This window comes from Sebastes umbrosus, chromosome 11 (assembly GCF_015220745.1).
Source record: "Sebastes umbrosus isolate fSebUmb1 chromosome 11, fSebUmb1.pri, whole genome shotgun sequence".
Lineage (NCBI taxonomy): Eukaryota > Metazoa > Chordata > Actinopteri > Perciformes > Sebastidae > Sebastes > Sebastes umbrosus.
In genome coordinates, this window is record NC_051279.1 from 22,551,271 (window position 1) to 22,565,970 (window position 14,700).

At 42.1% G+C, this 14,700-nt stretch overlaps 1 protein-coding gene across 1 annotated transcript; it reads left to right on the forward strand.

The window, feature by feature from the left end:
* Positions 1–9,668: 9,668 nt before the first annotated feature.
* Positions 9,669–14,404, forward strand: sox4b (SRY-box transcription factor 4b). Its single transcript, XM_037785148.1, has one exon. The coding sequence runs from the start codon at positions 10,419–10,421 to the stop codon at positions 11,739–11,741; it is 1,323 nt and encodes a 440-aa protein (XP_037641076.1). The 5' UTR covers positions 9,669–10,418; the 3' UTR covers positions 11,742–14,404.
* The last annotated feature ends 296 nt before the right edge of the window (positions 14,405–14,700 follow it).

A 14,700-nucleotide genomic window follows, 5' to 3' on the forward strand; every position in this document is an offset into this window, starting at 1 on the left:
ATGTCAAACCCATCTGTGTGTGTGTGCGTGTGTGTGTGTGTGTCTGCCATCCATTCTCTAAAGGAGGTAGTGAATCTCAAGAGATGTGAACCACACACACACGCTGCCGCCTCATCACCTGAGGTTCGCTCCTGGGACCCTTCCATGTGTGTCATCCATGCAGTCTGCCCGGGGTGGGTTAGGAGGAGTCTCACGAGAGTTATGACACACACACACACACACACACACACTTACACGCACAGACACACACACACACGGGCTCCCCGGAGTAAAGGTTGGAGGAGACAAGGTGACACCATGTCTCTCTGATACCTGGTTTCTGTCAGAGCTCGGTGACAACTGGTCACCTCTGACTGAACACACACACACGGTCAAACACACACACACACACACATATATATGTAAATACACCCAGATGAGCATGCACAAACATGCAGACTTGACACATCTGCCCACCCACACAAACATATAAATGTGCAGATGGACTAAATGCAGCGATATGCACACAGAACTGTTCACACATTCATTTCTCTACAACCTTGCATGGCAGATTGAAGCAGTCTCTGCGGTGACCAGTCACCTATACTGCAATGACAGAGAACATGGAGATCAGATGCCAAGTGTCATAAGTACTTTAATATGCATGTGCCACATGAAGTGTGTGGCACTGCGTTAACTCTCAGAATGACAGCCAGAGTATTAGTCCTTTGTCGGCAACCTGAGCCCTTCACACCCTGCTACAGCCTGTTCATTATGCCCCCGTGTCGCTCTTTTAGGATCAAACGTTTCAGTTATACATACATTACATGACATGACATTGTAATTGAGGAAATGTTTAAATGTAATTAGAGGTAACCGTGCTGAAAACCATCCAATATGACATACAATCTTGTGCAAGACAATATGACAAACCTCCAATAAATTACAAACCTGTATACCACTAATACTGTTTATTCTTTTATGTCTGAGAAAAGTAAGCTATACGTATGGATCGTCTGATGCGCTGTTTCCTTTGCAGCAGACTATTTAAATATCTTAAATATTAGTAATTGTGTGCTGCTGACATGCCGTATGGAATATGTCACTATGCTACCCAGGTTCCATCTCTTTATATAGAGACAGAAATACAGATTGTATCTACAGAGTTATACGCATGCTTCTGAAGCTGGCATTGTTGCTATGCAACAAGTACATTTTGGGCCAGTAAAATGGTGCTGCAAAAGTGAAAACTAATGAAGTAAACACTTTAATAATGTACAGACCTACTGTACTGATGCTAAAGCTTTGTCTCAGGCTCTTAGAATAAATATAGTCATTAAATATTCAGCAGTGCCTTTGCACATATTCCCTCAAAGTAAAGAGTCAGTTCAACTGATATCAAATGACCTCATAACATTGCGCAAATAAACAAAAATAAATGTGTAGATGCAGCGATCATACATAATACTTTTGACACATATTTACCTGCTGAATGTGTGTGTGTGTGTGTGTTTTCCACTTAATCACTACCTCTGTAGTTCAAGCCCCCAGCCTGTATTTGCTCTCCCCTACTACAGAAACAACCTTGAAATGCGACAGATGTTCAAATTCACCTTGCTGAACTTCACAAATCAAAGCTGGACCACTAATAATGAGCTCTTGTCAGTTGAGAAAGAGGAGAGATAGCAGGGGTAAAATAAGTATACACACACACACACACACACACACGCGCACACACACACACACACACACACACACTACCAAACACACACCACCAATCATTAACAGCTAAGCTAGGGTCATACTTTGCAGCTGCTCTTTCTGGATAAGATAAGACTGTGACTGCTGAGAGTGTGTGTGCGTTCTTGTGTGCGTGTATTTATGTCTGCATCTTTGTCTGTATCTGCGCCTGAAAACACCTGTTCAAACAAAGCTTTAGAAATACGACTGAATAAATACATTTCATATATACAGTAACTAGCCATCTGTCTGTTATAGAGGGTTGTAAAAGACTGTTGTTAACACTGACTTTGATGACAGTAAAAATACAATAAATCAAAGAGCTTCATTGTATGTACTTTAGTTTAGTGATACATGCTGTATAGGGCCCTATTGTTTTCATGAGGTAGAGTACTTTTTTTTTCCTCCCTCGCCTCAAACCCACTGTAGAGAGTTATCCAATCACCTGTTGCAATTTTGGTGTGAGTGATTTGCATCCACCTGGTTAACAGTGTGCTTTGCAAAGTATACCTGTGGCTTTTTATTTTCATTGGTGAAGGTGCATCCACATAGCCTGAATAGCCAAATGGTTTGTTACACAGGACCGTCTGAGGAGCCGTCATTGGAAACTGTTTGGAAAAGGGCAGGCACTTTCAAAAAGTACTTTGGCAGGTTATTGGATGAACCATCTGTAAATCAAACTCTTGCCGAAGCCAGTCAGGAGAAGAAAACATCTTTTCCATTGAAAAAAAACTTTCAGTGCCGCTCATTGCTCTTCTTTCAATGAAGAAATACTCTCCAGTTCTGATATAACTGATGCTATTGCAGCAGCTATGCGAACCTCTTCAAGAGCCGCCATTGATGTTTCCATCGAAAAGTCACCTTTCTATGTCATCACACACACCTAAACCACACCCGTAGCTGCCCGTAGCTCCTCACAGGATGCTGATTGTTCAGTGATCTGGCTTGCCGGACACAAATGCATGACTGTTATCAGGTCCTTAAATGGGCGTTATCGGTCGCTATAAGCACCATAGATGTGGGTCATTAGGGGCCTACTACACATACTACGTTGTAAAAGCGAAACTTAAAAGGTCCAGTGTGTAGGATCTGGCGGTATCTAGTGGTGAGGTTGCAGATTGCAACCAACTGAAGCCTCTCCTGTGTGCCAAGAGTGTTGCAGAGCTACGGTGGCCAACGCGAAAATGCAAATGGCCCTATCTAGAGCCATTTGAGCCAGTGTGTAGAGTGTGTGTTAACGTGTGAAGTGAGTGATGAAGCAAGAGAGAGAGAGCAGCAGCAATGGGAGCAATAACATTATCGACTCCGGCCCAAACAGGAAGAGTTAACAGTTTTTGGTTTGTCAGTTCTGGGCTACTGTTGAAAAATGGCGGTGCAACACGGCGTACCTGCTCACTATGTAGATATAAACGGATCATTCTAAGGTGCCAAAAAGACAACGTTTCTTATTATCAGGTGATTATACACTAAAGAAAACATACTTATTCATTTTATTTTCCATTTCTGCCAATAGATCCCCCTAATTGTTACACACTGGTCCTTTAAAAGCAACACATTCTAACATGTTGTAAAACTGAATGAAACGTCACATTTTGAACACAAACAAAAAGTTTTCTTTAGGTTTAGACAACAAGACTACAACTTTTTTAGGTTCAGGCAACAAAAACCCTTTTTTAGGGAAGAATGTAAGAGTTTTGACTTAAAATACCTACATTTCAAAAGTGAAAGTGAAACACAAAGGCAGCTACACATTGTTGGTTTCACATGGATTGTTTTTTTTTGCGATTCTCAGGTGATCTTATAACATCACAAAAATCCAGCTGCCGTACAAAGTATGCATCCACATACACCTTTCCAAAGTCACAGGAGACCCTTTTATTGTAGTTTCTATTTGATTATACTGTCTTCAACCAGCAGACACCTCTAATTGAACACACGCCATTTTTTTTTTTTTAATTCCAATTATGGCGGTCATGCTGTGAAGTCAGAGTAAAGACTTTAGATTCTCACCAGCATCTGTAATCCACCACCACGGTCTTCATATATGAATGCTGATTAAATCCCTTTACAGTCACTGAAGGAGGCAGGTATGTGGTCCACCTGCAGTCTCTCATTTGAGTGGCAGGCTTTGTCAAAGTGTGATTATATACATCACATCCACTGGTTATCTCGATTAACTCTTGTGTGACCAAGCTGTTGCAAAATAGCCACGTAGATGTCTGCGTGTATGTGCATCACACAGCTACGTTACTGTAAATCTTCTACACAGCCTGCCAGTGAGAATAATTAGAGATGGTGACATCCTTGGGATGCACGGGGACTCAGAGTTCAATCAGTTCAATGAAAAGAAAAAATCTTGAAACAATTAAAACTTTTCTCGCTTCTTTGCATCACCGACACCCTTTTAGTACAGTTCGCTCCCACCAATCCTCTCGATAGCACAACACCGGGTTAGCAGGGGCAACCGCTGCACGTGTCTGTTTCCTTTTAACGGGTCTGACCAAGGTAGCGCCTGAGGCATCACATTTTTAATTGCAATAGAGGTCGACCTGCTGTGGCTGTGATGAACAGCATGATGCTGTAGAGCAAAATCATAATTGTTAATATAAATGTGTTGGTTTTTGTTAAGGCTGTCAAGTACATTGGCAAACATTTCCCTTTTAATAAAAGCGTTTTTTTTTCATTGAACAGTTTTCCTTCCTGCATTTTTTATCTTTTATTTGACTTATGTCTGACTAAAACCCTTTGTTTTTAGCAATATCTTCTTAAAAAGTTGACTTGTTAAGGTCAACATCTTCTGTAATGGATATGCTACTTGTGATTCAAAGTTCTTGCGGGCTAAACTCTAAGCAGGGTTTGTGACAGCCGGTCAATATACAGCCCCATCAATATTTAATATGGGAAGATTTTAAGTTTTCATGAAACTGACTGGATGTACTCTGAGTGGGTGGCTGGACCATATGGTGTCAGTGTTCTGAATAACAGATGACCTCAGATCAGATTTATCTTGAGAGGGAGACGGGGAGAGAAAAAGAAAGAGAGATGGGGGGGTGCTTTGGCAACACTGTTCATCTAACATTCATGCCAATAAAACAAGCTAAACTGAAGCGAGAGCTGAGAGATGGAGAGGAGAGGCAGAGAGCAGAGACAGGGGAGCGAATGAGAGACGGGTGAGAAGAGAGAGAGAGAGTACAGTCGGAAGGAGGGAAGAGATCAGAAAGGGAGCAAGACTTCCTGCTACACCATAGATCAAGTTCTTTTACAAAATAAAACTAACGTACCAAGAGTTTGACAAACTCTCAGACCAAAACAAAATTCAATATTTACTACTAGAAACGGACATGGCCATGGAAGCAGCAAAATATGTCACAGCCTGAAGGAAAACAAGGAAACCGGACTAAGCTCCTAGAACATGTGCTCCCTCTTTTTGATTGATTTGTTTGAAATAACTCTTTGTATGTTGTATGGAACAGTGTAGTATAGTTGTGCAGTGCATATAGTGTTATAATATGGAAATCACTTTATGCAATGTATTCTCATACAACGGTTCATATAGTATATCTTACGAAAAGTTATTCCTCATTATTTTTTTGTGCATTTTCCTATGCATGTCCAGGAACACATGATGCACATGGCTATTTTCGCTCCAGTCTTTTCAATATAAACTTCCATCTTCACTGGAAAAAGCTTGGTTAGGTTTAGGCAACAAAACGACTTAGTTAGGTTTAGGAAAAGATCGTGGTTTGTATTAAAATAACTACGGAAGTGACGTAACTTAAAGATGGAAGTTACGTGACAAACCAATGTTGACTTCTGCTTTCACGCGGGGTATGAACATCGGTCTTCTGGACAAAGTCCAGTGTTTTTTGACCCACCCATCCTCCCTACCATGGATGTATAAACAGAACTGGCTACAGTGTTAGAGGCGAGCTCCCATTCATTCCTATGAAAGTTGCTCAGAGGCGCATGAAAATAAAAAATGGCTCGACTGTCGAGTGATAAAGTACGCGGATCATCCGGCGATCTTTCGCATCCATTGGGCCACTAGAGCAAGCGCAGTAGCGTTACCTTTAACCCCGCCTCCAAGCCCTCAGTCTCGGGCTCGTTCACACGAACGGCAACAAGAAAATAACTCTGGATTTGGCTATTGGTGCATTTTACAACTTTTAGGAACTAATGATTTAAATAAGGGCTATTCAAGTGTTCATACTGGGAAGTTGATTTAACTTTAAAAAATGCTCCGCTGATCTATAGACATCTCTTGTCCAATGTAAGTCTATGGAAAAAAGTATTTTTGGGCCCATTGACAACACATAACCGACTCGGAAGTTGTAATTCCACCATTTGGCCACTATGAAAATTTGCTTCCGATGCGGCATTTGTTGTTCTTTATACTTCCTGGTTCACAATTACGTGGATTAAACACATTTCGTGGGATATACACAAATTACAGTGCATCACTTTTTTGTAGGTATAACTACGAACGGTGTATGAGAACAGCCTGTTTTATTTTCTTACAATATGATACTTACATTGTAAACCTTGTACAAAAGAAGTGAATTTAATTATGGTCATTCTAGTGCAGCTGATTTGAAATTGGGATGGAGAGAGAAAGAGAAGTAGTTAGTAAAGTGAAGTATAGGGGGGTTGTGGAGGGGAGGTGAAAGAGTAGAGAGAGAGAGAGAAAGAGAGAGTGAGGACAGACAAAGAAAGGGAGAAGAGGGAGGGGGGGTGAGCGAGAGACACCCAAAAGAACACCTGTTGAGATTAGGGTTGGCACGCGACCCACTCCAACTCGCGTGGCAGCTGCACCTCACTGGAACAATGGCAGTAAAAGAGAGAGACGGAGAAAGCGAGAGGAAAGTTTGAATGCACTACTTATCCTTTCAGGTCATGTGTGTGTGTGTCTGGGTGTGTGTGTGGCATACTAATGTGTGCACTGAGAGAGGGAGGGAGGGAGAGACAGAGACAGAGAAAGAAAGAAAGAGAGACAGAGACGTACTGGCAGCCAAGAAAAAAGACATGTGTATTCAAGTTAACTGTGAAGCCAAAACTAGGTGAAAGGTCTTATTTATCTTTGGGCTGTGGAATAGAATATAATGGAATAGAGGACACCTGCTCAAGGTACTGAATAAGGTGTGAGCTTAAAGAGCCCGCCAGCTGTCACTCCAGGTGCACTAAGAGTTTGTTGGAGGAGTGAAAAAAAAGTATGAAGATGTACTATATTTGAAAATTGAGTGACTTTAATCGCGGATTTACTGTGTTCATACTGACCTAAACATATTCTTTGCTTCAAATGTGAACACTTTTTATGATTTAAAGTACCCTTTCCTGAAGGCTATAAGTCCTGTTCCATCAAAGCTCACCCACTTCTATAGCATAGACGTATATACGCTGTAATGTTTTCCTGCACGTCCTTATTAAAAATGGAACTGAGGAGCGGTGCGAGTTTATGAGTTAACATTCTTATTTCCATTGCAGTTCTGCTCCATGAACACACAAATTGGAGCCCAATTACCCGTTGCTTTACTTGGATGCACTGCAGATATGAGGCCATATTGAATATAATTGTACCCAGTGAAATGCATCCAGTAACATTGGTGACTGTACTTTCATACTAATTTCCCAGCGGTGATCCGAGTCACCTCTGACTCTCCTTTCATTTAGACACAGAGCATCTGACCATCTATAGCTCTCTTTTTCTCTATTACACACACACACACACACATGCAGACCTACTTTCATTTCCTATTCATTTCATATTTTGATGGCATTTTCATGTGCAGAAACGTGCTCTCTTGGAAGGTGAAATCATCACAGCGGTGACTGATTTCAAACTGAGCTGATTTGTACTAACTCCAAAGAAGTGCTTTATTTTCTTTTATTTCACTGCCTGCTCTCCCTTACCAGTCAAGGCATGCATACTTTGCTCTCTCTCTCACACACACACACACACACTGCACAACAGCATCGCTTGGATGCCTCTCCATCGCATAGAGACATTATGTAATTCACCCCTGGTAACTGTTCTGGATGCTCAGTCTTGATCTCTGTTACCTTCCCTAAATTCTCTGCAACACAGCCCAGCTGAGTCTCCTCTCTGGCTCTGCGACGCCATCTAGCGGCCGTCCAACACGCACTGTATAGCCTCTATAGACCTACTACTGTGCCTCTCTGCTTGTATCCCTCCTCATTTCTCCCTTCATTTTTTTTTTTGGACTCGTTCTTGATTTAAAAGAGAAATAAATTACTCATTATTTTGTTAGGGAAACTGCATGGAAACAAAGAGACTGTTGTTTACTTCAGAAATATGTAAAAAAAGAAAAAAAAAGAAAAGCAAAATAGACATAATAATTTGTATTGGCAGTGATTATGAATACTCGAATAATGTAAAGTTCACATTTCTTGTTTTTTTATTCAATTAGATCGATTTTCCTCCGTGCGTAAAATGGAGAACGTGTGCGTAAAAGCGCACCTTTTTTTTTAAATTTTATTTATGTCACCCGTTCTTGTTTGTGTCACTCCGCGGAAAAACTGCACTCGATGTCAGTTTAGAGGTGTGCGGGTGTGTGTGTGTGTGTGTGTGTGTGCGCTCGTGGAGGCAGTTTGCACACACACACACACACACAGCCGCCTGCTTCTTCTTCACCTCCCTCTCTTTTTCTCTGTCTGGTAGTGCGCCGGAGAAGGGGTTGGCTCGATGTGTGTTATGTGACAAAGGACCGCCCAACCACCGCCTCGCAGTGAGAGAGAGAGAGAGAGAGAGAGAGAGAGAGAGAGAGAGAGAGAGGTGAAAGCGCAGAGCATATACAGCTTGGCTCGGGAGTCTTTTCTCACACCAGCTTAACGATCATGATGTGTCCAAGAGACATTTCCCTGTTTGTGAAGCGCGTCAGTGAGAGAGATAGACGCTCAACTGTTGAGCGTTGCTCTTGTTTCACACAACGTGTCGGTGATGCAAGACCTGGTCAGCGACCACCTGTAGGACAATAAAACAACACTCCAATCAGATACCAATTAGTAAATAAAATCTTTCCTTTAAGAGATCACTTTTCATAATACACAGTACATCAGATAATATTGTGTGGTTTTACTGTAAACATTAGGTAATGCGTAATTACATCAGCTGCATTGCGCTGGCACATGTTGTGGACCAGATTCTCTCTATTGAGTGTTATCCTCCTGAGATTGACATGTGTCCTCTGTAGTGGACATTTTGTCCACATGCATATCTTTTTACTCTTTTGACTTACTCTATCAACCCCTGGTGTATTGTAAAAAGGACATCATGGGCTTTCCAGTGATATGGCATGTGTTTTTTTTTTAATCAAGTTGAATGTATTCTTGGTTAAATATCACTCTACAGCCATAATCTGTTCATTTTTTTTAAAAAAGTCTTTTCACACTGAAATGGTCCTGTGGTCCACTATACAGTGGACATGCTGTAAAATAAAAAATAAAGTTCAAAAAGCCTAAATTGTAAAAAAAAAATAAAACATTTTTTTAACCCTAAATAGGAAGGAAATCACACAAAAAAAAGTAATTGGAAGACTTTTTTTTTTTTTTTTACTCTGTTCCCAGGAGGATATATAGGTGCGCACCATTCACAACACCAGCACATATAAATATTAGATAAATATTACAGTATTCAGTATCACCCAGGGCAACACAAAGTGGTACAAACTGTGCTCAGTGTTAGAAAGTTTCCATATGGTAACTTAGCTTCCTCTATATGTTAATGGTACACACATGGGCCGGTGGTGAAAGAGAGTAAAAAAAGGGGGTCTCCATAACATAAGCCAGTGTCTCTCTCTCTCTCTCTGAAAAAAAAATTGAAGTTTCTTGTTGTATACTGGAATGAGGTCAGACACGAGGCTCCTCATTGCACGCGCTGATTATTATTAGATTCCTTTTTTGTCCAATAGGAGCCGAGGTGGGCGTGAGTTTGGCACGGAGGCAGGGTAGCGACAGCGTGCCATTGGTGGATTTTTATCGCCGTTGTATCTCAGGGAAGGGATAAATACAAGCAAAGGGTGGCCGGTGGACTGGAGGGCTGCTTGAAAAACTCGGTCTGCAGATGGAAGGAGGACAGTGTAACACTAGGCTGCTTCTTTTTTTCCTCCCCAGCACCAGCATGCATGGCTTTTGTTTCTACTAGAGGAGAGGAGAGGAGGACGGAGCTGATGCAGAGAGAGAAAAGGAAAAGCACTTACCTTATTATACACACTGTACTTTGGGAGCCCTTTGTAAAGTGCGCACAGTAGTGTGGCACTCTCAGTCTGCGCTCTGCAGCTGCAATAGAGAGACTATGTTCAGATTGATTTTATAACACAAGAAGGAAGAGACTGAGACAGAGAGATCTGCTCAGTGGAGAGTGGGCTTATATACTGTCCTGTGTTTGTTTGAACACCTTACAGAAACCTGGAAATTAAACTTTTTTTTTTCTACACATCCAGCCTTTTTTATTATAAGGCATCCAGCCTTTTTTATTATAAGGCTACACTGGACTGAACTGTTAACCGAGTTTTACTGCACATCATCTCAGGAGTGATTTCTTTTTTTTTTTTTTACTCTGCTTCAAACTGTGAAGAGAGAGGGGAGAGAAAAAAAAGAGCTGAGTTTGCTTTTAAAAGTGAGGACCAAGGAGGGAGACAGACAGACAGAGTAAGCACACCGCTCTCCCATAACTTGGGGCAAGCATGGTGCAGAAAATGAGCCACTCAGAGAGCACCGCCGAGGCGCTCTCCTTTTTCGCCGGGGATTCGAGCTCCGACTCCGGGGCGTGCATGGACTTGGACCCGGCCGCCTCGCCTCTATCTCCGGCTTCCACGGCTTCCTCCTGCACCGCCGCCGGAGGAGGAGGAGAGAACCCGGCGTGGTGCAAAACTCCCAGCGGCCACATCAAGAGACCCATGAACGCGTTCATGGTGTGGTCGCAGATCGAGAGGAGGAAGATCATGGAGCAGTCGCCGGACATGCACAACGCGGAGATCTCCAAGCGGCTGGGGAAGCGCTGGAAGCTGCTCAGAGACAGCGACAAGATCCCGTTCATCCGGGAGGCGGAGCGGCTCCGGCTCAAGCACATGGCGGACTACCCGGACTACAAGTACCGGCCGAGGAAGAAGGTGAAGTCGAGCAGCACCTCCTCCAAACCTGGCGACAACAAGGGAGAGAAACTGAACGGTAGCAGCAACAACAACAACAACACCAGCAGCACTAAAACATCCTCATCTTCCAGGAAGAACGGATCCAAATCACCCAGCAGCAGCAGCAGCAGCAGCAAACCCCACAAATCACTCTTCGGGAGCAGCAGCAGCAGCAGCAGCAGTAGCACCAAAGCATCACCGTTTGCCTCTGAGCACACATCAGAGCACCACCACCACCACCATAACTCTCTCTACAAGTCCAAGTCCTCAGCAGCCAAGCAGATACCGGATGGGAAGAAGCCCAAGCGGGTGTACGTGTTCGGTAGTGGCGGCAGCAGCTCGAGCGTCAGCCCGGCGTCCTCCGTGGTTGTCCCGGCCAGCCCGACGCTCAGCAGCTCGGCGGACTCCAGCGACCCGCTCAGCCTGTACGAGGACGCGGCAGGCAGCGGCAGAGAGGAGGAGGGAGGAGCCGCGGACTCTCCCAGCAGCAGCAGCAGCGGCGGCGGCACTTCGGAGCGCCACGCCGGGCACACATACAGCAGCAGTCGGCGGGCTTCCTCGCCGACTCCCTCCGGCTCTCACTCCTCCTCCTCCGCCTCCTCGTCCTCAGCCTCTTCGTCCTCTTCCTCCTCCTCGGAGGAGGACGAGGAGTTCGAGGACGACCTGCTCGACATGAACCCGAGCCCCAGCTTCGACAGCATGTCGCTGGGCAGCTTCGGCTCCTCGGTGCTGGACAGGGACTTGGATTTGAACTTTGAGTCCGGCTCCGGAGGCTCCCACTTCGAGTTCCCCGACTACTGCACGCCCGAAGTCAGCGAGATGATCTCCGGGGACTGGCTGGAGTCCACCATCTCCAACCTGGTGTTCACGTACTAAAAGGCGACAGGTAAAACATGTCCTGCAGAGCTCAACATATGACCACAAACAGAAACAGGAGTCTTCTCTGGTTCAGTGGGCGTAATAGTTTGTGTTATAACTACTACAGCAGACTGAAACTAGTCTCTTCTCGTCCAGAAGCTGCAAAACCTGGGAAACTTTAAAGCAAACTTGCTTTTTGTACTTTTCTTCGGATGCGTGGACAAGGAGGACTTTCAACCCACAAAAAAGTGGAGTGCAAACACGAGAAGGAAGGAGGGAGAAAGAGAGAGGCTGTGTTTTCTGACAGTCCCTGAACTGTTTTTTTTTAACCTGAACAACTTTAACTGTGATTGATTTGCACGTTCACTTAATCAATGTTATTGCTGATTTGAAAAAAAGAAAAGGGACATTTCACAACTTTTTACCGATCTGCCAAGTGAACTTCACCACTAAAAAAAGGTACAGAAATAAGGACTGTCGTGTGCGACTTTTTTTTTTTTTTTTTTATTGTGGTGTGTGTCACCGAGAGGGATTTTTTAATGAAACCGAGTTGGGGGTTGATGTTTTTTAAAAAGTGGAAATATTTTCTCAAAAAGCAAAAAAAACATGTTAAAGCATGATAGCCTACTTTTTGTTCACTATCTTGTTGCTGAGATTTTTCCTGTGAGACTGTCGAGCAGTTTGAGAACTAGTATTAGGGGTTATTTAAATGGATAGAGGTGGCGAGCTCGCTTCTCGGTTGTTCTCTTTAAAGAAAAAAAAAAAAAAAGAAAAAAAAAAGGACATTGAAATAATCACCAGCTGTTGTAATTTTTTCAAACTTCAGGATTCAACTTCAAATCTGTGCTGAACTTTATATATACACGTGTTCTCTCTCTACGATTCAGGACCAAAATTGTTTCATTTCAGATGATAGCTTATAGAGAAATCCTCACCGATTTTTGTTGTTGTTTTACATCCTCTGAGCTTTTGTTTTTGTACATGTATTCAGATGCCATTTTATATGGGATGTTGTATTTATATACTGGGCCAAGCATTTTTTTAATTTTATTTTTATTTCTTGTATTCATGATCTAGTCCTGTTTTTGTTTTCTTAACACGGTTTGTTTGTCAGTATATGTCTGTCACATTTCCTTCTCAGGCGAAGGGCTAGAGTTTTAAAAACAACACAACTTTTTGATTTTATATTTAAATGTACACACTTTTTTGGACACTTAAAAAGAGAGGAAACAGTTTGATTATTTTCTCAGTGTATTTTTGTACAAATCTATATAGAAAATGGGGGAAGTCAACAACAATCGGTGTGTGTAGCCTACTAATACAGCTGTATTGGATTTCCGAATTTTTAATAATACCCCAGGCAGGCTGGTTTTCATGCTGCCTTCAAGTGCTCATGGCAAGCTCGTACTTATTTTTTACCGCCTGTTCAAAGGCTTTTGTAAAGGACAGCCAGCAAAATAGACCTTCTATCACTGTGGTGCCTATTGTTTGATTTTTAGAAATTTAAAGGCACCAAGGTATTTTCTACTTAAGTGACCTGAGCAGAGGAGATAGGCTAATATGAATCAGGTGTGTAATTGGTGTTTTAATTCACAAATTTGGCAAACTTTCAACTTTTACCAGCACGTACTGACAAGATCCCTGAACATCTTGTACTGTCAGAAGTGACATGATAGACGTAAAAACCCAGTTATAAGGATGCAATTACAATTTTCCCGACAGCACTTGAAAGCAGCACCAGCCTTTGTATCTGCCTACCTTCTACGTTTACAGTGCCAGTCTGCAGGCTCCTTAAAGATACAGGAATGCATTATTTCTAGAGGCTATTCCTGTGGACCATGTGGGTTTATAACAGCATCACTATCTCAAGCAGCCACTTGTTTTTTTTGCATTTCCCGTCAGATATCTTTGCCTACGACAACAAATGAGGAGATTGTAGCTTTAAATTTGACTTATTTCTTGATGTTTTCATTAACTGATGTCACATTTTGCCAATGAACAGGCTCAATACAGCAAGCAAAACAACAAAGGGTGACAACATCAAGCATATTCAAATTTCTGACTTGAGTTCCGCAACACCTACTTGTTCTGCGTTTCTCATTGTATTTGAATATATAATCTTTTCTACTTGTCGGCTAACTATTAGCTAATAATTGTTTTAGTATCTTTATGGCATGGTGAATAGCATTTGTATTTCAGATTCAGGTTATTAGCTGTTGTGTTTTTCAGAAAAAAATGAAAAAATGAGGAAAAAACGATGAAACGTGAACTCGATCTTTGTATATTTGACTGTATCATAAAGCAAAAAGATTGTGTGTTTATGTACGTTGTTGCTATCGAGGACAGGCACTGTCTAGAACTGCTATCTTTTACACATCCTTACTTACATTGAAGGTGGTCAGTTCAGGACTCTTTTTTTATATATATATGAAAGCATTTTTAAATATATTGACTTTATTTTTCATCCATCCTGTGCAATATGCTGTGTAGAATTATCATTTTATTGTCTCTAATCATGCCATAAACAAAGGAACCGCCCTTTTCTTTGAGACTCAGAGAAAGGGGGGGAACTCATGCCAGCTAAATTGTGTCCATTCACTGCCTGTCAGATTGTTGATATAAACTTGTGTACAGAACTTTTTCAAGGAAGGAAATAAATATCAGCTGGAACTGAAACTCTACAACTCTTTTCTTTATTTTTTCCTCCCTCTTTGACTTTCAGAAGCACAAAAAAACAACAAGTTTGTATACTATATTCCATAAATGATAAATAAAATGGCTAATATCAACTTGTAAATATAATTACCAACTTTGAGCATTGATTAGTATGCCATATGATCCTTTGGTAATGTTCCCAAAAAGATATAAAAGGATAGAATTCAAAGCAAGAACAGACAGTTTACCATTGCAGCTGCTTTCTTTAAAACTTTACTATATGGATTGGTTCCCAAAAGTGCTTAACATGGAATAACCATCA